The following is a 22,053-nucleotide window of genomic DNA, read 5'->3' as shown; positions in this document are numbered from 1 at the left end:
AATATATATATATAAATATATAAAAAATATATGGACAAAAGGTCTTGCTACAGTACAGTCGGATATGCTTTTGTTTCTGAAGTCTCCCTGAATTTCATTTTTAGCCGGGTTTTGTTTCTGCTTTTCTTTTGAGCGTTGCTATTAAGGTAGGTCATGCTGTGAACTGAGATGAACTTATGCAAAAAGTCCACTTCTCGCATTAGCACGTTGTGCTGAAAGCACATTGGAATATGGAAAGCTTTCAGCAGCGGCTGCTTTTCGGTGAAATGCAGCTTTTAATCCCAGATCGTTGACGTGTGGGGCAGCTAATGATTCAATATCCAAAAGCCGAGAGGAACCTTCCTTCCTGTTTGTGGCATGTGCTAGGCTCCATTTGAAAATTTTCCATCCTTCTGAAGGATGTATTGGACTCTGTGTCATTTTGTTTTAACCCAGCAGGATTCCCACCTTTAGCTTCCGTGTGAGAATTCAAAGGTCGTGGTTCTGGGCAGTCATAATCCACTCCGTGTGATTTATTCCTATTTATTCGTGTGGATAAGGAGGAATGATTTTGAGGGTGTGAAAGTCTGTTGTTTAGAAGCTGGAATGCAGTGTGGACTCTCACCGCCTGTGATCATTTTACAGATTTGTTCTGATTCTGTAGCTGCAAAAGCTTTTTGTTCCTTTGACATGTTATCCATCAGACCAGAAGTATTGGACGTCAAGGGAGAGGGGGAGAAGCGCTGGAGAGATTTGGTCGTTACACAATCCGAGTGTTTTCCCGGACACTTCAGTCGTACATTAAATTTTTCGTTATCTGCTCCCATTGTCTAGACCAAGATATGTTCATGTAATTTCTTGCAGCGCACTTGTCAGAGCAGGGGAAAGCTTTTGTGATGTGGTTATTATGGCAAAGGCTTATTGTGTTACTGACGGTCTGGCGGGCAGTGGGAACGGGATGCTGCCCGTGAGCGCTGCCGTGGGTCGGGTCAGGCTGCAGACCGAGGGGAGGGAGGCTGGTCTCTGGTGGTGCTCACCGTGTCCGTTTGTGGGTCCGCCCGTAAGCACGGCGAGACAAGGCTCCACGGCCGAGGGCTGCGGGGGAGGCTGGATGGCTTGTGCTGCCCGTGCTCACCAGTGTGTGATGGTGTCGGTACAACCGGAGGTATTTTGCCACCACCGTGCTAATGTTTTATGGATTTAAGAGAAGAATTCAGTTTTACAGTCACCATTTTAAACATATGAAGCTCTGATGTATTTTTTTTTAATCTATGCATAGAACAGGTGGACAACTTTTGCAATTCTGTCAATTATTTTATTTTACTGCCTTGCTTTTCCCACGTACAGAACATGATCTCTGTTTTCTGCTTCCTTTTCAGTTGAAATCAGTATTCATTTAGGTTGTTAAAATACACAGAAAGTAGACCTAATTTTTAATGAACAAATAAAGAGACTAGCAAGTTCGTCACTGAATAATTTATAGTCTGCAACCTGATGAACAGCATTTAGCCCTCCCGATTCTTGTTTGACTTGATGTGGTGGTTGGCCTCCGGAGTTCTCGCTTTGGATCACAGTGTTCGTAGCTCTGTGCTCCATGTGGGGCTTTGAGATAGGCATGAAAACTATTAATAGAACAATTTCCTAGATTGGGATTTGGGGCCTTGGAGTTCATTTCTTGGCTTTTTTTTTTTTAATTTATTTTTCTAGTCAAGTCATTTAGACTTCATGCCTCAGGTCCTCATTGGAGGAGGAGTGCAAGTGCTTTCCTCTCTCAAAGATGATGGAAGAGATGTTTGTTAATGTTTGTGAGGTTTTCCAGCAGCTCTGGTGATGGGGGTCGTTGTAAGCAGGCGAGAGGGGACGGGCTCAGCCCTTGGCGGGGTGTCTGGGCGCTCTGCAGGTTTGGGGCAGCGCTCTGCTGCTCACAGGGACCCAAAGCTGCAGGAGTGTGTGTTAATGAAGAGGCTTTAGAGAAAAAAATGGATGAGAAATAACCACCAAAATCTGTTTTTTCTTCTCCAGAAATTGTTAAAATTTGTCCATGAGAACTGACCTGCTCATTTTTTTTCTGGACATGAAGCAAAATCCACATTTTCCAAGGGTTAGGTGCCGAGTCTTCTGCAGAAATGTGACATCTGACAATCTTGTTTAGGGCATGAGTACTTTGCGCAGGGTATTTGTGGTTATTTCTATAAAAATAAGGAATATGTATGAAAATATCAATTTTAAAATTGGAAACAGAAGAAGTCTGGGAGCGTAGTTGTTTTCCCAAGGCGCAGCACTGCTGGGCTACATTGATTTTAAAATTTATGTACTTGTATTGTTGCCCGTATGAAATTTTTATAGGCATTATATTAAAATGAATATTGAGGTTACTTGACAAATAAAGGAAATCTTTGTTAATGTGGTTTGAATGAGTGATTGTGACATTATAAATTAGGCAGAGTAGATGTTAAGTGCGCTGCAGCCAAGCCGGGGCCCTAATGGAGCTGCAGTTGGCTGGTTGTCTGGATGATGTGTGAACAGCCCGGTGGAGCTTTGCTTGACTCGTACGTTTATGTTACGTGGTGCAATCTAAAACCTGATGGGAGAATAAAGAGCTGAAGCGATGCCCGGCTCATCCCCGGGCAGTGCCGTGACCCAAGCTGAGGCCAGTCCAGGGCTCTGCCGGTGTGCTGCTGCCTGCGGGCTCGTTTCTCGGGTTTTGAGGAGGAACGCCGGCGTTTGGTGCTCCAGCGCCTGCTGCAAGCCCTGTCCTGCCCTTCCTTCCGACCTGCAAACGTCCAGCTGGGATAAAAGCCTGCTGGGCGATCCCAGGGAGAGCCTGGGAGCTCTGCTTGGAGCTGTTGTTCCCGCTTCTGGAGCGGCGTACACAGAAAGGGAACTGTGTGCAGTCACTGGTGGCTTTTTTGTTCCCAGTTGATGCTCGGTTGCGGCGTTTCCAAACCTCACCAGATAAGCATGGGTTCTTGAGGGGGAATTCTAGCAGCCGTGCTGTGTGCTGGAGGCTGTTGCTGTCATAGAGCCATAGAATTGGTTAGGCTGGAAAAGACCTTTAAGATCATGGAGTCCAACCATTAACCCAGCGCTGCCGAGCCCACCACTCAACCCTGTCCCCAAGCGCCACGTGTACACGTGTTTAGATACCCCCAGGGACGGTGACCCCACCGCTGCCCCGGGCAGCCTGTGCCAGAGCCTGACAGCCCTTTCGGTGAAGACGTTTTTCCTTATATCCCACCTAAACCTCCCCTGGCGCAGCTTAAGGCCGTTTCCTCTTGTCCCATGGCTTGTGACCCTGGGAGAGTATCCGGACCCCCCCTCGCTGCCCCCTCCTGTCAGGCAGCGACCAGAGCGGTGGGGTCTGCCCCCAGCCTCCTCTTCCCCAGGCTGAGCACTGCCCTCAGGCTCTTCTCACAGAACCCGTGCTCCAGACCCTTCCCCAGCTCCGCTGCTCTTTGGACACGCTCCAGCACCTCGGTGTCTGTCCTGTAGTGGGGGGCCTAGAACTGACCCCAGAATCCCAGGTGCAGCCTCCCCGACTGCCGGGTGATGCAGTGGGTGGGCAGTGCTACCTCATCGTGCATCAGTCTTTTGTATTAATTCTTCACTGTAGTGATCCTTTTCTCCAGACTATGTTAAAGGTCTGGTTTAAAATAAGCACCTTCAAGTAACTCTTTTTTTTTTTTTTTTTTTCCTTCTTCTTTCAGTATCCGCAGTGTTATGCAGAAATACCTGGAGGAAAGGGGTGAATTAACCTTTGACAAGATCTTTCACCAGAAAATTGGTAAGTCAATAAAATGTTACCCATGCAAATATTTATAGGATTGGCTTGCCTGCTGCTTCTCTGTAATGACTGCTGAAAAATCCGTGTTGGAGATGGTCTGAAGAACGGTGGGATGTGGACGGGAGTTGGTCAAACAAAGGTCTTGAATAGAATGAAATGTTGTGAAAGGGAAGAAGAGGAAGCAAGGCAATCGGTCAGCTTAACTTCATATTCTGGAAAACTACTGGGAAAATAATTAAATTATTTGGAAACATTGAGGAGAAAATGATATTACTTGGTATGGGCTTGTCAACAAGAAAATGTGTCACATCAGTTAAACTTTTTTTTTTTTTTGTTATCTGCAGAGGTAATAAGCCTTGTTGATAAGGGAGCAGGAGCAGAAGAGGTGCCATACGCGTTGTGCTGGCTGCCTGGCGTCGTGTTCTCGCTGGGGACACGGGGAGATGTGGCCTGGGTGAAGCTGCTGGGGGCAGGGGTGAAACTGTTGGGTAGATGGACTCGAGGAGTGGTTAACCAGTGTGTCCGTGTGAGCACGGCAGGATGTACCCCGGGAGCTGGCGGAGGAGCGTCAGGGATCGGTTCCCACGCAGCGGTTTGGTTGCCAGTGTGAATGCTGGGATGGAGCAGCTCTGTGTGCTGAGGACTGTGCCCACACCGAGGAGAAGGACAGGACTGCAAAAGACATTCATAAACTAGAGGAGGGCAGAAATGCAGTGCTGCTGAGTGTCCCCTACACCTGTGTGAGTAATGACACAGTACCGGGTGGAGAGCCACTGGTCAGGTGGATGGTTTTGTCTTGGCTGTTACCATGAGCCGGAGGTTGTGTTATCTTGGCCAGATCACACGATTAAATATAACATCAGGATTGTAGCCAGTGAGGCATGTGAAGTAATCCTCTTTTGGCAGAATATTATGTCCAGCCTGGCACTGGACTACAAAATATACATGGATCTGCTGGAAGGAGTCCAGGAGAGAGCAGAGGGAATGAGCAGAGCTCGCTTAGCACTCTGCTAAATACGACCTAGGGGGAAGTACTGAAGTGGGGTGTTATGTAGGCTATGAAAGAGAGAAGTGGGGTTGAACAGTCTTCAAAACCAGAAAAATTTCTTGCAGAAATGACGAGGTTAGTCAAGTTTGCAAAGCCTTAACATGTGAATTAAAAATAAAATCTGTATATGAATAAACCATTTGAGTATCAGGATGGGGACTAAAGCAGGGGGATGGATTTTATGGGGGGTTTGTGAAGTCTTTTGTTTTGTCTGTTGTTGAGGGGTGGGTTGACAGCACAGCTGCTCTTGTCTTGGAAAATGGGACAAAGCTGTAAAATGGGCTGGGAAGACTGGAGGAGACCAATGGACCCATGAGTAGGAGAATGCTCTGGAGGGAGAGTTTTAAGTATTGCCAGATTAAAATAAATAGTATTCTTGTATAGTATCAGATTGTCACTAATGGGTTTCAAAGCTTTTTACAAAAGAAGGTTATGGGACCGCTGGTCTGAAGCGTGTGTTCACGGAAGTCTTGTGGAGCTTTCTATTGGGTTACAGTAATTGAAGTGGAGTCTGTATCTTGGTGCATGAAACCTGTGACTTTTTATTCTGGCCAAAAATTTTGCACTGTAAATGCAGAGATACCTCGTTTGCTTGTGCTGTCATCTCTGTGTGTGCTTCATTTTAAATGTCTGTGCTGAGTCATTAATATTTTCTTATAGCATGGCAGCTGCAAAATAAGTGGAATTTTAAGCAACCAAACACCCGCTGACTTTAACTTTGATTTTGTTTGGTGGCAATGAAATGAAGAAGTCTTTTTTTTTTTTTTTTTTACTCCTTTAAAAAAAAAGAAGTAGAACAGAACAGCTTATATGTAATGGATATTTCTGTTTATGTAGTCGAATACTTTTCACTAATAGTTGGTTCCAAAGACCAGTGAAGAATATTTGGGTAAATTATAGCAGTGATAGTTGGGTAGCTGTAACCTTGGAAGGATTTTATCTTTCTTTTTCCCCCATGTTGGTAGCCATTGAGCCTGGAACTTTAGAGCCCAGATTTTCATGAAGATAGTTTCTGCCCCAGATCTTGAGATGCATAGTTCACAGATGTGCAGAGAGGTTTCTTTCCTCCTCGCCCCTTGGTACAGTCATAGCAGTACTTGTCCTCTGTTACCTGGAAATGAGGAGGGCTTCTCTGACCACCTTCCTGGAGCTTCGGTTACTTCTGAACCTGCTTTCTTCTGAAGAAGGATTTAGAATGGAAGAAAAAAAAAAAAAAGATCAAAGATAAACATGACTGTTTTTAACAGAAGACTTTGCATTGCACTGGAAAATATTGTATTTCCTTACTGTGGTTGTTCATTTAAATTTTATTGCGTTTTCTAGCTGCTTCTTCGCTATGAAATTAGTTCTGTTTCCAGACATTAGCATAATTGCTGGTGGTAAAGTGCCTTCAGTTTTAGGCAAGCATTATGCAAAAGGCTGTGAAAATAAGTCTGGTGAGGTAATTAAAAGTCTAATCACCTTCTTACTCTTGTTGCTGTCTCTGTGCATGGCGGGGACGCGGAGAGGCACAGCTGAGGCTGGACCTGCGGGTGCAGGGCTGGGGCGGACACGGCTCCTGCCTGGGGGAGTGACACCCACCGGAGCCCAGTGAGTGTCTGGCTGTGAGCTGTCATTCTGCTGGTTGGTCCCCTTGCTGATGGCTCTTCCCATGCCTTTATTTTCTCTGTTAAAGCCTCGTCTAGAATACAATGCCTTCTCCTGATATACTAATTAAAAAACTTCATCAAGCTACCTATTTTTGCCTTTGGCAAGCGATGCAGATGAGGACTGTGAAGCTGGTTTTTTTTTTTTTTTTCTAGACCACAATTCCTTCTTACAGCTCCAGGTCATGGTTGTTTTTTCTGTTTTTCACTATCCTCCTTTCAAATCTAAAAAGCAGGGCTCTGGCTGTCTGATACCAGGCTTTCTGATGTGGTAGATGGAGTCCTTCCTGCTGCACGTTTTCCTATGAGTATGTCTAATGGTGGTATGGGTCTTATCGGCTGCAAATGTTTGTCCTTGATGAGCCCTTAAATCCTTTTAGGATCAGTGCTTCCAGGTCCCACTGAAAGATTGTCCCAAATTCCCTCCTCCCACCTCTCCCAGGTGTGCAACTGCAGGGAATCGCACGGGCAGCTGGGGCTTGGAAACCACAAGCTTTGCTCTGCCCTTTAGGATCAAAATAAGAGCAGGAAACTCCGTCAGTGGTGTGGCAGCAGCCCTGTGGGGTTGAAAATGAAAATGGCCCCGAGGCTTCCGACAATTTGCATCAACAAGCATCTGTCCTCTGTTTACATCTTTTTCTTGGTGAAGGCAAATAGGTGGCTCTCATCTCTTGAAGCTGGCAGGAGTGATGCTCCAGAATGATCTTGAACTCTCTAAGAATCGCCTAATGAGTCAGAGGACATGAAGATAATGGAGCCACCCAGAAACATGCTCTGGCAGCGCTTCATAGCCTGGCAGCCGGCTGTTCCCGCAGAAGCTGCTTCCTCCCCAGCAGAAGCTTCTTGGGGAAGTACAGCATGTCTCGGAGCGCAGTGCGTAACCACCTTTAGCCAGTTTTCGTTTTACCACATCCTGTTTGCTGCAGCACCAGATTAAGTGCTTGCTTTAGAAAAAGAGACGTTTTCTGGTATCCCAATATCTGTAATGCACCCGTGGAACCCGCTCTGCCTCGCGGCTGTGTTAGGATTGCTTGTGGAGTTGTTCTCGGGGTGCCCCGCGCCGTGGGGTGGGCAGGCGTGCGCTGTTCTGCGGTGGGCTGCAGCGGTGCTGGGCGGGCTGGGGTCTCCGCCGAGGGCGGAACGGGGGGAACTCGGTCATAATATTGCTGTAGAACAGGATTCTCGGGGCTGTTCAACGCTTTGGAGCAAACTCGTTGGCAGCTATAGTTCAGTGACTCTTAGGTCTGACTCGGGACTTTCTGACAAATTGCATCTACCTGGTGGGCAGTGAATGAAGTTGGCTGAGAAATTCTGGGATGTGACGGTGAAGCATCCAGCAGCTTCGGGTCCTGGCTTAGGTCTGGCCCTGGGTTCGCTGGTGTCTGCTGGGACACGGCAGTTTGGCTGCACCCTTCTCAGTTCCTCCTCGGTCACACAGAGCCGTGGGGTTTGGGTCTTTGGGAGAGATGAGAACAGACCGTATCGGAGCTGGTCCAGCAGCTGGGCATGCTGCGGTACAAGCTCTTCACCTTGCTTAGGAAGGCACTTGCGTTTTTCCCCCCTGAAGCTGGATCTATGTCTGTTTTATTTTCTACAAATATAACGCTTGTAAAAAGAATTAAATTAAAAAAACTTGTAGTTGACGTAACAAGTTACAAAGGTGTTGTTTTTCCTATTTACCATCCATTTTTGTATCGTGAGGAATGATCTTTCGTGGGTGATTCATCTCGGTGTCTTTTCTCTCCTCTGAAATCAGCAGGCTCCGAGTTGGAGGTCTTCCCAGCCCAGGGTGAGCATTTTGCCATCTGCAGCGGCGCTTCTTCCCACGCACGCATGTCTTGTGAGGGGCTCTCGCATCTTCTCTGCTCCCTTGGTGCTGCCACAGCTAAGTATAGCTCCTGTGTGTGCTGGTGGCTTTCTAGCTGAGTTTCCAGAGCAGATGAGGCTTCGGTCTGGTTTGTAGTTCCTTCTGCACAGGCAGCCTACAGCTGTGGGGAGGGACTTTTCTGCCTGCCCTCTGCAGTTAGAGGGAAACGTGCTCCTGACCGTTCTGGCTGCTGTTTCCTCCTGCTTTGTCACTGACAACTTTCTGTTGGGGAAAAAAAAAAAAAAACACCCAACCCCAAACCAACAAACTAGGGTGAGAACAGCTAAAGAGATTTTTTAGGGTGATGAATCATGCGTTGTGTTGCTTGTTTCTCTAGTTATGGACTCATCATATTTCATTATTTCTGAATTTTGATGCTAATCATTAGATGGATCTTGAGTTAAAATCTGTTGAGAAAAACATTCTTGCTCTTCCTCTTTCTGTTGCCAGCATGGTAGCACAGCGCACTGCGCTCCCCGAGATACCTAAAAATAACAGGCTGGGAAAAGCACCTCCCTAGAGCATTATTAAAGCTATTGTTTAATTTAAGCATAAGATCTATGTGCTGCTGGCGTTCTGAACTAATTAAATAGTCCTCTGAGGAAATAACAATGAAAGCAATAAAACTTGGTTGGGAGTAGAGAAAAGCACCTGAGTTTTTGATTATTAAATGAGCAGGGGACTGCAAAATTATTAGCAGATCTGGCTTCTAGTCACTTCTAGCCGCTCGTGCCGAGTCTGAAGCTGCAGACTTGCTGCACCGGCGGGGAAGGAGGTGGGAGCAGAGGGGGGGTCGTGCGAGCGGCGTTTCCAGTGCCCGTGGTCCGGATCAGCCAGAGCTGGGAGCCGATGGGTGCGAGTCCCGCAGGGATGGATCGAGGTCCTCCATCCAGGCTGCATGCAAACCTGTGCTAGAAACTGGAGTATTTTTAGAGCCCAAGTCACCCGGGGGCATAGATTAGCTGCTGAGCTGAGACTTGAGTGATTGAAAGTGTCGCAGCCTTGGACTTCTTTCTTAACCTTGTTCATGAGATGTGTAGCGCTGCGATGATTTTGCTCGGTTCTGGTATATTGATGTGAAATAATGTGCAGCAATATGATAGGGGAAAATAGCTGCTTGCTTGGGTTTTCTGTAGGAGTGAGAAGGCAGATTGGTTGTTCAAAGTGGTTTTATTCGGGGGTTCCGTTTCTGACCTGGGGAAGACAGTCGCCATGCAGAAGTACACACCATTAAAATAAGGAAGTCACTGTATGAACAAAAAATTATGATTAAAATACTGTTTGAAGATGGCTCTGCTTCTTTCTCCTGTTACTTCTGATTTTCAGATCAAGTTTAGACTAGAGCTGGGGTTGCGGATGGTCTGCAGGAGGCCTTTGTGACTCGCTGAACCCGTGCCTTCCTTGCACGGTTCGTATCATCGGTTAAAAACAACACAGCAACCAAACCACAGGGAGGTATCGGAAACCGTGCGATTGTAAACCGAAACAGAAACTGTCCATGCAAGACATTTCACAGCAGAGCTGTTCCTTTCCAGTGGTCCTCCACTCGTGTCAAGCTGGGGTGTGGACACCGAACGAGGGAAAAGATAGAAAGCTCCCTCTGGCTTGCTGTGGGCAGGTTTTTTCCCACAGAATTAGGTTTAAGATGCAGTTTTTATGTCATAATTTAAATGTTACCGGAAGCTACATTTCTTTCAACATACTTTTATTTTGCCGTAAAAGAAGTGTGATACTGGCATGAATGACACTGGAGATCATTCAGAGGGATGCGGATGGAGTTTCCCACTGCACATTGTATGTGCGTTTTACCTGCAGGCTGGGTTGAGTAGGTGTCTGTCTCATGCGCCAGGGACAAATGGTATCCAAAATCACTGTAAAAAATGTAGGTATTCATTTTGGATTTTCTAATGATCATAAATAATTGAGCATTTCTGCGTCGGGATGCAGCCTGATACGCTCCTGTGACTTTCTTTGTGGTGTGGTTGAAGATGCTCAGTTGTGTGATTTCCCAGCGGACTTGCAGATGAAGTCTGAGCTTTAAAATGGGAAAAATGTATCTTATCATCTGGAACTTCACATAATGGATAATGTACACATGCTGGTAGATATTAGCATTTATATACAGTGTAGTTCTTGGAAGATTCGAGTCGTGGGGAGGATAGTCTTTATCTCAGGAAAGGAGTGTAATGATACAGGTTTTGGGTTAGATTATCCAGACTTCAGGCAGACTGGAAATTTTGAAGTCCAGAAGTCCAGAAGTAGTATTGTAGGAAAGAAGATGAGCAAGATACATAAAGAAAATTACGCATGTAGAGATGACAAACAATAAGTACATTAGGGGTAGAAACATCCAGATTTCACTTGCACGTTTCCACGCTGAAGTTCTCAGCAGACATACGTACCAGGCAGAGAACCCCACGCTGGTCGTACGCCGCCTGCAGCGACTCTGTTCTGTACATCTCATACGTTCGGTTGGTTTTCCCCAGGAAACATGGACGTAAGCTCGTTCCTCTCAGATTAGAAGGATGCTCAGTGATCTGTTCTGTCATCCTGCAGCTGCACACCTGAGGCTCTGGCAGCCGTCTCCTGCAGCGGCCAGTCCCCAGCCTTTCCTTCCAGCTCCGTTGGCAGCGGCTTTGCTGGCGTGGGGGGAGATGGGACCGGCTGGGTGCCCTGCGGCGAGAGGAGCTGGCGAGCTGTTTGGTACACCTCTGGGGCTTGCCCTCTGCTACCAGCTTGCCAGGAGGGGTTGCAAAGACCAGGTTGGAAAGCTTTGAGCTAAAACACTATAAACCCAAAGTGCAAAGTGACTTCCATAGCAGAGCTGGTGTTTTCTGTCTGCTTGTGCTCACTGGAGCTGTCTTGGCCCATTTCGGATGGAATGGCCTCGCTGCCTGTGAACGGTGATGGTGTACGATCTTCATTTCCCCATCCTCCCCCCAGCACTTTCTCCGTCAATCCAAAACAGTTGCGCTCCCGTGGAGTCTTTGTCAATGTGTCTTGAAACAATTCACAGACTAATTAAGCCTCTGAACACCGCTGTGAATAGGCAAATATTAGTTTTCCATGTCTGTAACGTGGCACAATAACAACTGTAATGAGATTTACCTGCATAGCTCTGTACCGCAAATAAAGCAGCTCCTCTGGTCCTGCCAGCGCTGCTCATTCATCTCCGTGGGATAAGTCACCAGGAACAGGAGAGAAGCTCAGAAACCAGGACAAGAGTAAGCAGAATCTAAATTACTGAAGCTCTTAAGGCTCCTAACTTTCAGCAGTGCTTTTAGGAGATGGAGCAGTTAAAAGTCGCAGAGCAGAGAAGCTGGAGAGCTCCGGCTATCAATTGTCTCATGAATTTGTTTGCAGAGCAGAGAGCAGGGTTTTTACTATAAGCCTTTCCAATGCTTTTATGGTTCTGTACCAATATCTATACGATCTGTTATGATGCATAATACAGCTTGCAGACCCCGTGGGGAGTTGGTCCAGATCTGGGAGGTTCTTGCTGCGGAACATCGCTTGGTGCAGCATCGGGAGGTGAGGAACGTACAACACGAGACCTCTGAATCCTCACACCCTGGAGGGGCACAGAGCGGTCACCGTACAGGGTAGCTGCTTCTCTCTTTCCCCGGACAGCGTTCTGTCCAGCCAGCGCCTCTGGAATATTCTGCTCTCAAACGTCTGCATGTCTGCGGTGGCTGGATAGGTGGGTTCAGAAATATGCAAAGCAGTTTCTTAATGTTTCTAGAGACTTCTGTCAGTGATGTTTCGGTTTGGAAGGGGGAAGTCTGAAGAGAAGTAGAGCCATCTGTTGCTGAACCTCCAGCCCTCAGCAGCTTGCTTCTTAGAGTGCAGAGAGGGAGCAAGAGGAGGGAAGGCTTCAACATCCACGTCGGAGAATCATCTGGGCTCTGTCCCTGTGTTTTAGTGGCTTTGCTCCTCTTCACCTAAGTGCTGTGTGTATTTACTAACTGGTTACCACTGGTTTTGTGTTTTGATTTTAACCAGGGTACAACGGTCTTCCAGATGCTGTTGCAGAGCAGATTGATTTTTACATGCTCGAGATGCTGAGCAGCACTGCCTACGGTGCGTATGGGCTCCAGAGACTCGAGAATCCCCTTCTGCTGGGAGATTTCTGGGTTTTCATTAAACGGTCCTATCACCGGACCCTCCCCTAGAAAACATACACACAGAACTGGGCCCCTTCGGAGAAGCAGAACTACACCTCCCGATGTACTGTGTGTGCTAAATAATTCATAATAGTGCACGGTTCACAGCTCGGAGCGCGTCAAAAGAAACAGTGTGACACTTTTCCATCACAAAGGGGTGTTGGCTTGCACCGTGTGAGTAATTGTAAAAAAGTTTATAATCAAAAATACTGATCGAGAAAATAACAACAGACACGTCCTTCACAGGGGCTGAATATTCTTGTGGTGTGGGGAAGGAGCCCATACAACAAATAACAACCAACCATCCTGATGTTTATAACCTGATAAGATGTTTTAGCTTCTTAATAGCTTGCTAGTGGCTGCTAACACCACTTGCCAAAGTGGTGGGAGTTTCCTCTGTTGACAAGGGAAAAAAGAACAAAACCTCAAGAGCTGTGTGTTTCTGGGTGAGCTGAGGGAGTGTGACTGTGTTCCTTTCAATTACTGATTGATTCGAGTGAAGTCCTTCAATTCTGTATTTAGTTGTCCTTTTAAAAATTATTTTCATGGATCTTTGTTTAGTGATACTATTCCTCAGTCTTTCAGAGTTCCTTTTTCTGTGTACAACCCTTTTTTTCGTTCACCTTTGGTATGTTGCATGCCTTTGAGAATCCATTTCCGTGTACGTATAGATCTCCTTTGGGCGGCTGGAATTCTGCCTGTTGAGACCAGCGCACGAGCGAGCTGTACTAAATGTGGTTCAGATGGACGCTTTCCCCATTCCTTTCTTTCCATGGCTTTTAAAAATGAATTATTACGTGTTCAATATTCAGAGGTACGTGTCATGAAGGTCTTAAGATGATACATGGAGGGTTTATGGATTTTTTTTTTTGAGGCAGAGATCCAGAGGCAATTGCAGTGGGTGAAGCACAGACATCACTTTTTTTTTTTTTTTTTTAATGATTTACAGCTGCGTGTTAAAAATAGAACACATTCTTCTTTTCCTTAGAAATCCTTTTATCACTTGAATTGGTGTGCCACCACTTGACATCTTGACAGCTGCTGGTCCTGCCCTTGAAAGCGCTGAGCTCCTGGCTGCGCCGGAGGAGGTGGAAGGGTGTTCACCCTGCGCCGCGTCGCCTTTGAAATGCAGACTCTGTAATCCACCTCCAGCCTTGTGCTGCAGGCTTGGAGCAGAACAGTAATTGAATGCACTCACCCAGTCAGTGTATTAGCTGCTTGAGGATGTTCTTTGAAGGCACTTGAAACTTTTTAGCCCGAGTTTATTTTCGTATAATGATTTATAGACGTCATTAAACAACCTACCTGGCAGCTTACTAATTTGAGCTCCGTTTGGTTCTGTTCTAGGGAAATTGTTCTGCGCTCCTCACCGTTGTATGCAAGTCCTGTCTTGTAAAGTGTAATTTGTTCTTTTATCCTGCTTTTTATACACGGAGATATGTTTTAATTTGTTATTTTTAATGAAAAGTGAATGTACATCAGGCTCTATTAGGAAAAACAGATGAAGGACAAATCGCTCATAATTGGAAAGAAAAGCAGTGAAATCCGGGGTGCCTTCTGGCTGCGAGGATGTCTGTGGCTTTGTACCGAGCCAAGGCTGTGATTCCTGCGCAGATCAGTTCTCCCTGGTCTCTGTTCTGTGTGATCCCCTGGTTCTGGTCCTGGCTCCCCGTTGTGCAGAGGCTACGGACGGCGCTGGGAGGAGCTCAGGGGTGTCGCACGGCACCTCTGCACCCTGCCAAAGCCTTGCCTCCAGCTGAGGGCCCCGCAGACGGTTAGAACCCAGCCACTGGGTTTAACAGACACATACAATAGCTGCCCTGCGGCGTGTCAGCTGAGGGTTGCTGTTGCTGCGTGCTGTCCCGCGGCTTCCTCGGCACAAGAGGCTCTTTTGGGGACGAGGTGTCTGCAATAACACCGCAGCAGGTGTCCCTCTGGTTGCCCTCCTCGGGCTTCTTTATGCTGTTGACAGAATCACAGAAGGGTTTGGGTTGGAAAGGACCTTAAAGATCATCGAGTTCCAACCCCCCGGGTGTCCTCGGGCTGCCCCCAGGCTTGTCCGAATTCAGACAAATAAGAAACATCAGGAGGTGTTGGAGGGACCTAGGACAGAGACCCTGAAGAGTCCCAAGCGAGGAGCGGTCCCGGTGTTGCCGGGTTTGCAGGGCGCCGGCGTGCCTTCCCCAGCAGCCCGGCACGGGAGCCTGTGCTGGAGCTCGGGCTGCCCGGGAGCCGTTAGCCGCAGCCGTCGTCGGGAGACGAGCCTTCGCTGGCAGATGCTGCCCCTTCTTTGTGTTTTTCATTATTCTGTATTTATACACAGCACGTTTAGTTAGGATTTGGAAGCAGCTTGGTATTTTTGTTCTCTAATTTGCTATTTTGCCTGCTGGAAAGAGCCTGCATCAGCATTTTGGACCACATTCAGGTCTGCTGTAGATAGACGCATCATCCTTTCGATCACTGACATTGTGGATACTTAAATCAGGGCTAAATGTGTCTGGTTTTCTCTCTGCTGTCTTTCCTAGTCACTTCTGTTTTAATACGATTTTTATTTACTCCTGCTAAAAGGGTGTTTGAATCCGATACTAGTAAAATCAGCCCAGTTGGACTGACTGCAAACCTCAAGGGTCGGCTCTGTCCCTCCTTGACAGATACTTTGTCTTGGTAGTTGGAGTTAGTGCAGTTGATGGTGTTTGGCAAATTTAGCTGCATGGGATTGTCTGTAAGAAGATAATGGGAAAAAAATATTGTCCAGAGACTGGGAAAGCTGAGGCTCGGAGCTGGGTGCTGTCTGGCACTCGCACAGATGTATTATTGATATCATCCATCACTTCGCTGTTACCAGAAAAAGCTTTTAAAAAAATTTTTTTTTTCCCCCTTAACAACTAGCGATTCTGTTGCGGAAATTATATAGTATAGAAGAAGACATCTTTAAAGCAAAAGCTGTCAGCATCTTTATTTCATAAATAATTGCCGGTTCCTTTTATCTGTTACTTAACGCTATCATTTTTTTAATTCCTGCTTTCTGTTCTTGGTCTGATTTTTCCGTGTGTCGTTAACGGTGCTTATTGTGCTTTTCGTCAGTTCTCCTTGAACTTCTTCAAACTATTGTCGCTTTTCAGCGCCGCGTCTGTCAGTTAGTTTTGCTGTTATCTGAGATCTGGGGTTTCTGGCTGATGGTTTTTCACTCAATCAGGAGAAGAGGAGATTTCCTTTCTGCCGCAGTGGAGGTGCAGAACCCGTTGGTACAAGGGGCGGTTGCAACACAGATGTGTCCATTCTGGAGACCAGTCAGGTCTCGTTGGGTCTGTTTGAAGTGAGGCCGGTGGAAGGATTTCGGGCGCGCGGGTGCCTGGGGACGTGGCTGGGTGGTCAGGGACACCAGGTCTGTGCGTGCCGTTGTGCTGGGAAAGAGCTGGTGGCTTAAGGCCAACTGTTCAAAAAAAGGTAAAAATCAGGGAATAGGGCTTCTTAAAGGAAGAACTTACCCATGAAATCTAACTTATTTAATCATCTCTAAAAGTTTCTAACCTCTTGTTTTGGATGCCCCTGGCTTTTTGCACGGCACTGCGGCGTAAAGAGGAGGCTTGGGGAGAAGCGAGCACAAGCCGGCTGTTGTTCCTCACCCTCTGCTCTCGTCAGCCTTTTCCTTCTCTGCGATAATTAAATTTAAAAGTTTGGAAAATATGAAACAGGGGTAAAATGTTTGGCATGGCGTTGTTGGAGATTTGTGTTGGTATATTTTCACACTCCTCCCACAGTTGTCTTTGTGGGTTGGGTTTTATGGTTTTTGTTTGTTTGTGGGGTTTTTTGGGAAAGAGCCAGTAGCTGGGACCACGCCAGGGATTTTTCTTTCACTGCATTCATTGCTGTTTGTGCCGCTCTTTAGTCTCTTAATTACACGACTGTAATCTTTGGTTCATTGTCCGACTCCCAGTTCAGTCAATTCAGCGTTATTCTGCTCGGCGCTGCTGCTCTTTCCATCGGGTGGGAAATAAGAGTTAATGAGCTCGGTTCGGTTCTGTACGCGGCGTTTCTGGGGGTACGGCTGTGGGCAAGTTTGGGGAGAACGTGCGCTTGGAGGTGAGGTCTGTAGGTCCCTGGAGATGAGCAGCTTCGGGGGGTTTTGGCAGCGGTGGGGACAGTTGGTGACCTGCTCGTGTCCCCTCTGTGCCAGGGGACGGGTGGCTGGGAGCTCCATCCTTGAGGGTCGGGCAGCACCGCGGCTGCTCTGGGGATTTTCTTCTGTCTCCTCTGCAGTAAATTAAGAATATTTCTAGTAAAATAGGAACTAAGATGAGCCCTTAAAAAAAAATAAAGAAAAAAAAGCACTCTAACTGCAAACTGTTGTTAAGGAGAAGAGACCTTGGGGTGGGTTGGTTGGTTTGTTTGCAGAAAAGCACATTTGTTTATAAAAATAGTTCAAGAATGATTTTGTTTGAGAATAACTAGAAAGTCTGAAGAATCTCATAAGAGAATCTCTTAATTAGATTTCTGCCCTTACGTAGCCAGCAAACCCCAGTTTGTATAATCTTCAAAATATCCTAATCAGCTCAACGAGTCAAGGAAAGCAGGGGGGATGTCTGGCCATAATCCCTCCTCTGGTACTCGGGTTGTGACCAGACAAATCCAGGGGACCCCAGGAAAAAAGCCCTTCCAATGGGAGATTGAACTTGGGATCCAGATACAGCTAGAGGGGCTGCCAAGAAACTGGAAAACGTTTTCGTTATACAGAAAGTAAAACTATCTGATTAGTGTTGCTTTGTCTGGTTTTGCTTCTGAGTGGTTGCTGGTTTTTTTTTCTTATTTAGTTCTTGGATAAAATCAGATGATAGTGAGTTGAAAGGACATGATGCCATAACTGACAGTTAAATGCCCTCCTGTGCACCCTGCAGTGCAGTGACTGGGTACCACGTGAAGAGGGGTTTGCGTTTTTTTACAGATAGTATGCTCCAGAAAACATGAGATGTTGTAGGTCATATTATTTCTTAGTTGAAGAAGCTTGTCACGGTGTGTTAAGATGCTCACAATGGGACATACTCCTCAGCAGGCTGCCGAGGTCATGCTCTAGATCACTTGCAAAGGAGCTGTAAAGATCCTGATGCAGTTTATTGTGCTGTCAAACCTATCAGAGGTAACACGAACCAGTCAATCTAAAACTGGGATGCAGGAGAGGTTGCTTTTTATCCATCAAATGTAGGTAAATCTATTTCAAAAACCAAAACGTGTGAATAGTATCTAGTTTTCACTCTGAAAAAAGAAACAAAATCAGCTCCGTGAAGAGGAATGGGCTATTTCGGTGCGTTATGTGAACATCTCATGAAATTCTCAGCAGGTGGAAACTGGAATATGCTGAATGTACCTGTGGGAGGTGGGCGAGGTTTAGGATCCTTTCCTGTTCAGGATGCTGGGGAGCGGTGTTGCTGAGCCTGGGCGATGGGGGTGCTCACACCGGGGTGTACAGCCCCTGATGCTGCCCGGGCGCTTTCCTGTCCTTTTGTACAAGTTACCATAGTAATGACATATTTTTTTCTTTTTCCTTTCCAGGATTTTTGCTTTTTAAAGACTATTGCATGAACGAGATTGACGAAGCTGTCCCTCAGCTGAAGTTCTATGAGGAGGTAAGGGGCGGCTGGGGGAGGTGGGCTGTGGGAGGTGGGAGCTGAGGACGGCCCGTCCCGCTGTCCTCGGGCAGGGGATGCTGCGGGGGGGGGGAGAGGCGCGTGCACGTGCATCTGCTTCTGAGTCATTTCGCCTTCGTAGTGGAACGGTTGATTCATGAGAGACAATATTTTATACCGTAACGATCGTGTCTCAAGGGGACAAACCTATCGTTTTAGAGAAGCTCAAGAGGCTGTTAAAAATAGCAATGTAAGTATTTAATCAAATAAGGTGCTACAGTGCTCTTAGAGCCTGTGTTATGAGAGTAGTGTAGAGGATTTTTTTCCCCTCTTACTGGGCAAATACTTAAGATTTAGCAAGTGGAGTATTTCCAGGAAAAATCTCCTCAGCTCAACTTCTGACAGTGCTTTTATCTGCATAGACTGAAACTGTGTCTTTTTATCCAACCAAAGCTAACAAAGCATTTTAAGAGGTTTTGTCCTTCGAGAGTTAAGGATGTTTAGTTTTAAGTCATTATATGTTGAAAACAAAACAATGGAAGAAAGTTGCCTGAGCACCCACTGAACCAGATGTTCGCTCACCGCATTAATGTGTGACTTGGAAAATACTGAGAGCAGGATGGAAAGGGGGAGAATACTAATACAGAGGAAAATATCTTTAGGTTTATGAATGTTTTCTATCATAAGGTACACTCTGTCTCTGGTTCATGTGAAATATTCATAAGAAATGAGTTGAAATTAGGTTCATCTCAGTCTCTACTCGTTAAATGTCTCTGATACCATAAGTTGCTCCAGGTATGTTCTTGAGAAATGGCATCAGCTTTGGATCCTCCCTTGTGAGGATGGTGATAAATCTTCGTTCTGCTACAAAATAGAGAGGGAGTCAAAGTGAGTAACATTTGGCAGCTCTCAGTGGAATGACAGCAGCGGAGTCCTCCTTCAAAGAGACCTGAAAGCACAACCCGTGCTTTTCAGTGTTACAGCTGATGCGGGACCTGGATTTGTATCTGTTGCTCGTAGTGAAGATTTTCCTTTGTCCTGGCTTTGGCTGGTTAAAAACATGACATCCTTAAAGGCAGAAAGCCTGAAATAAACAAGTTTATCTTATCGTGTCCCAAAGAGCAAAGGCAGAGGATGGAGCGTGGTTCCACGGTGCTGTTTGGGTGTTTGTCCCCGGCGTGGCTGGCGGCGGTGCCGTGGGAATCACAGCCCGCTCCTGGCTCGGCTCCGTGCTGTCCAGCGGTGGAAGCGATGTGTCTGGTCCTCTGCATCCCTCGCCTCGCGGCCTGAAGCTTTCCCCTCGCTTCACTCAGTGAGATGCCCAGACACCGTGCCTCCTGTCCCGGGCACCTCTTGCCCCGCAGCACCCCCCGGGCAGAGCGCGATGCCTGTTGCTGGTTCAGAGCAGCTCCCTGTGCTCGCAGGGAGGAGGTGGAACTGGGGTTACTGGGCTGTGCCTGGCGCTCTCAAATGCGTCGTGCCTTTCTCTAACATCATTTTACTTGTAGAAAAGACAACAGCGCTGTCCGTGGCATTGCACGAGGGGCGCGGGGACAGCTGGGGCTGGTGCCAGCCTTGCGATTCCCCGGGCGTCCCTGCGGCAGGGCTGCAGAAGAGCCCAGCCCAGTGCTGCGCCGGGGTCAGGGGATCCTCCGGAGAGCGGGATGAGGGGCGGTGGAGAGCGATGAGATCAGTTGTACTCCCTTGGAACAAGATAATCGGCGAAGAAGCTAACCGACGTCGTGCCCAGGACAGGTGTGATGAACCTCTCGGATTTGGCGTGGGGTCTGGCCACAGCCCCTTTGCTGCGGGGCTCCACCAGCACCGCTGCACCGACCGCTCGGGAAGCTGGATGAGTCTCCTCGCTCCATTCATTCCGTGGTATATTTGTGACACTCTAAATATAAAGCGGTAGTTAATGCTGTCGTAGGCGCTGGTTTCAGCTGAAACGCGCACGTGCTTGTGGAAGGCAGCCGGCGTTGCGCCGCGTTCGTTAGCGGTGCTGCCTGAGATAACCTTTTGTCTGGATTACTCTTAAGCCGATGATATAAATTTTTCTTGCCAGTGGGCTAACAGCACAAAATAGGCTAAGCCGGTTATCAGTTTGGAGATAAATCCTTAGCAACACGCAGTTCCCCCACTCAAATTGGACACTCGCTGTGAATAAATCTTTTTTCTATCCTTTCCATCTCGTAGACTGGAGCTATCACTGCCGTAAGTAATCAAAAAGGCATGTTGCAACGGATTGTTTAGCGAGATATTTTTAGCTGCCTCTTTATCTCCGCAACAATTTCAAATTGTATTTTTAGGTTATTAGCAAAATGTTGCCTAAAAAGAATTTAAACGCTTTGTCGTGTGCTTCTGAAAAATCCCATGAAAGATATTTTAAGAGAGGTTCGTTGCGTTTTCTTCTGTGGCATACCGGATTCAGAAGCTTTTCTTTTTTATATATATTTGATTTACTTACTGCACTTATTACATGTAGAATAATGTGAGTACATTGCTACATTAAAAATCGCTTGCTGTGGAAGGGCTCCGTACTCCAGGGATTTCACATTACTGCAGCTTAAGTCACGATCAGGCAGTTAGCAGGATGGGTGACTCATCCAGATCGCTTTCAAAAAACAAAAAAAAAAGGGAAAAAAAGAAAAAAAGAAGAATTTCTAGCTGCCTGAAGACTAACGCACTCTGATTTCAGTTTTTGAAAAGATATTTTGTCAGACACTTCTGGTTTGCCGGGGAAGCGTTGGCATAGGCGCTGACACGGTGCATCGTCTGCGGGTCCAGAGAGATCCCGGGAGGCTGCTGCCAGCACGGGCAGGTTACGTTTATCCCTGGTGACAGTCGCCTCTGCCTGTCGCTGGGTTTTTTTGGCGACGTACAGTAACGTTCTATTTAATCGAGATGTAAAACGAGCTGGTGAATATGTCGGGTGCATGTGGAGCGTCGGATCGCATCACCTGTGCCATGAGAGCGTCGGGTGTGCGTTGGGAGGTGATCTCCCGGCGTGGCGGGGACAGGCAGGGCTGCTGGGGGCTTTTGTCACCCGCTGCCCTTTTCTCCAATCCTTTACAAACCAGAGGGGCTTCGGTTAAGAAGCCCACTGGAAAGGCAGGTGGGAGGGACGCTGACCTGGTGCCAGTGTGGCTGCGGGGGCTGCTGCGAGAGACCCCCCTGCCCTGGGAGCCGAGCCGGGCGGTTACAAAAATAAATGTTGAAGGGCAGGAGGTTGCATTGGCGTAAGACAATACGATACGTGTCAGGCTTTCTCCTGTACTTCTAATTACTTTGCGGCGTTGCATTAATTAAAAAAATGTTTCTTTGGCAAAGGTGTTTTGAATCACTTTAATTATAGACTGGTACCAAGGGGGAAGTAGTGACAGATGGCAAATCATGGTGGAACTGTTGTATTGTAGTCGGCAAACAAGAGGAGTACAGCTAGAAAACATGGAATTTAATTATAGTGTCCCACCTTCAGAGGTAGGTTGGTCTGAGTTTGTCACGTGGAGACCTGTTGAGAGCTGTCAGGTACAGCTCATCCTGCACGAGGAGCAGCCGCTGGATGAACTGAGAAAGTATTGTGACATGGAGGCAAAACACACTTTAAAAAAAATCTTTAATTTTGGAAGTCCTGAACGACCTGCCTTCTGGCTGGCAGGAGGTGCAGAGCCGTGCTCCCGGGGGCCTGGCCGGCGTGTCCCTGCCTGCGCAGGGGATGCTCTGGGACCAGTACAGACAGCTCTGGCACGGCATGTTCCTGCTCTAGCAGGCACTGGGTGAAATTCTCGTTCCGCTTTGCTTTTCTGGAGCTGGTGTCAGGATCCAGAGCGAGTCTGCGCACGGACGTTCATTTGGAGCCTGGGACCCCACAGGCTGGTGCTGGGGAGGTCCAGCGCGTCGGAGCCAAGGCTTTTCCCTGAAGATCTTGTCCCTTCTTTACGTTCT

General features: G+C 47.2%; 1 protein-coding gene across 1 annotated transcript in view; it reads left to right on the top strand.

Moving 5' to 3' along the window:
• Nucleotides 1-3,686: 3,686 nt before the first annotated feature.
• The window catches only part of LOC104461559 (beta-adrenergic receptor kinase 2), a gene marked incomplete at its 5' end in the record, with an annotated part of 43,162 nt that continues 24,795 nt past the window's right edge, over nt 3,687-22,053 (top strand). Inside the window, 2 exons of the mRNA XM_010073191.1 lie at nt 3,687-3,763; nt 18,035-18,108. Coding sequence (XP_010071493.1) covers nt 3,687-3,763; nt 18,035-18,108 — 151 coding nt within the window. The remainder of the gene's footprint in view (nt 3,764-18,034; nt 18,109-22,053) is intronic.

Source organism: Pterocles gutturalis, unplaced genomic scaffold (genome assembly GCF_000699245.1).
Source record: "Pterocles gutturalis isolate BGI_N339 unplaced genomic scaffold, ASM69924v1 scaffold6457, whole genome shotgun sequence".
Lineage (NCBI taxonomy): Eukaryota > Metazoa > Chordata > Aves > Pterocliformes > Pteroclidae > Pterocles > Pterocles gutturalis.
This window is presented reverse-complemented; position numbering and strand designations above follow the sequence as displayed.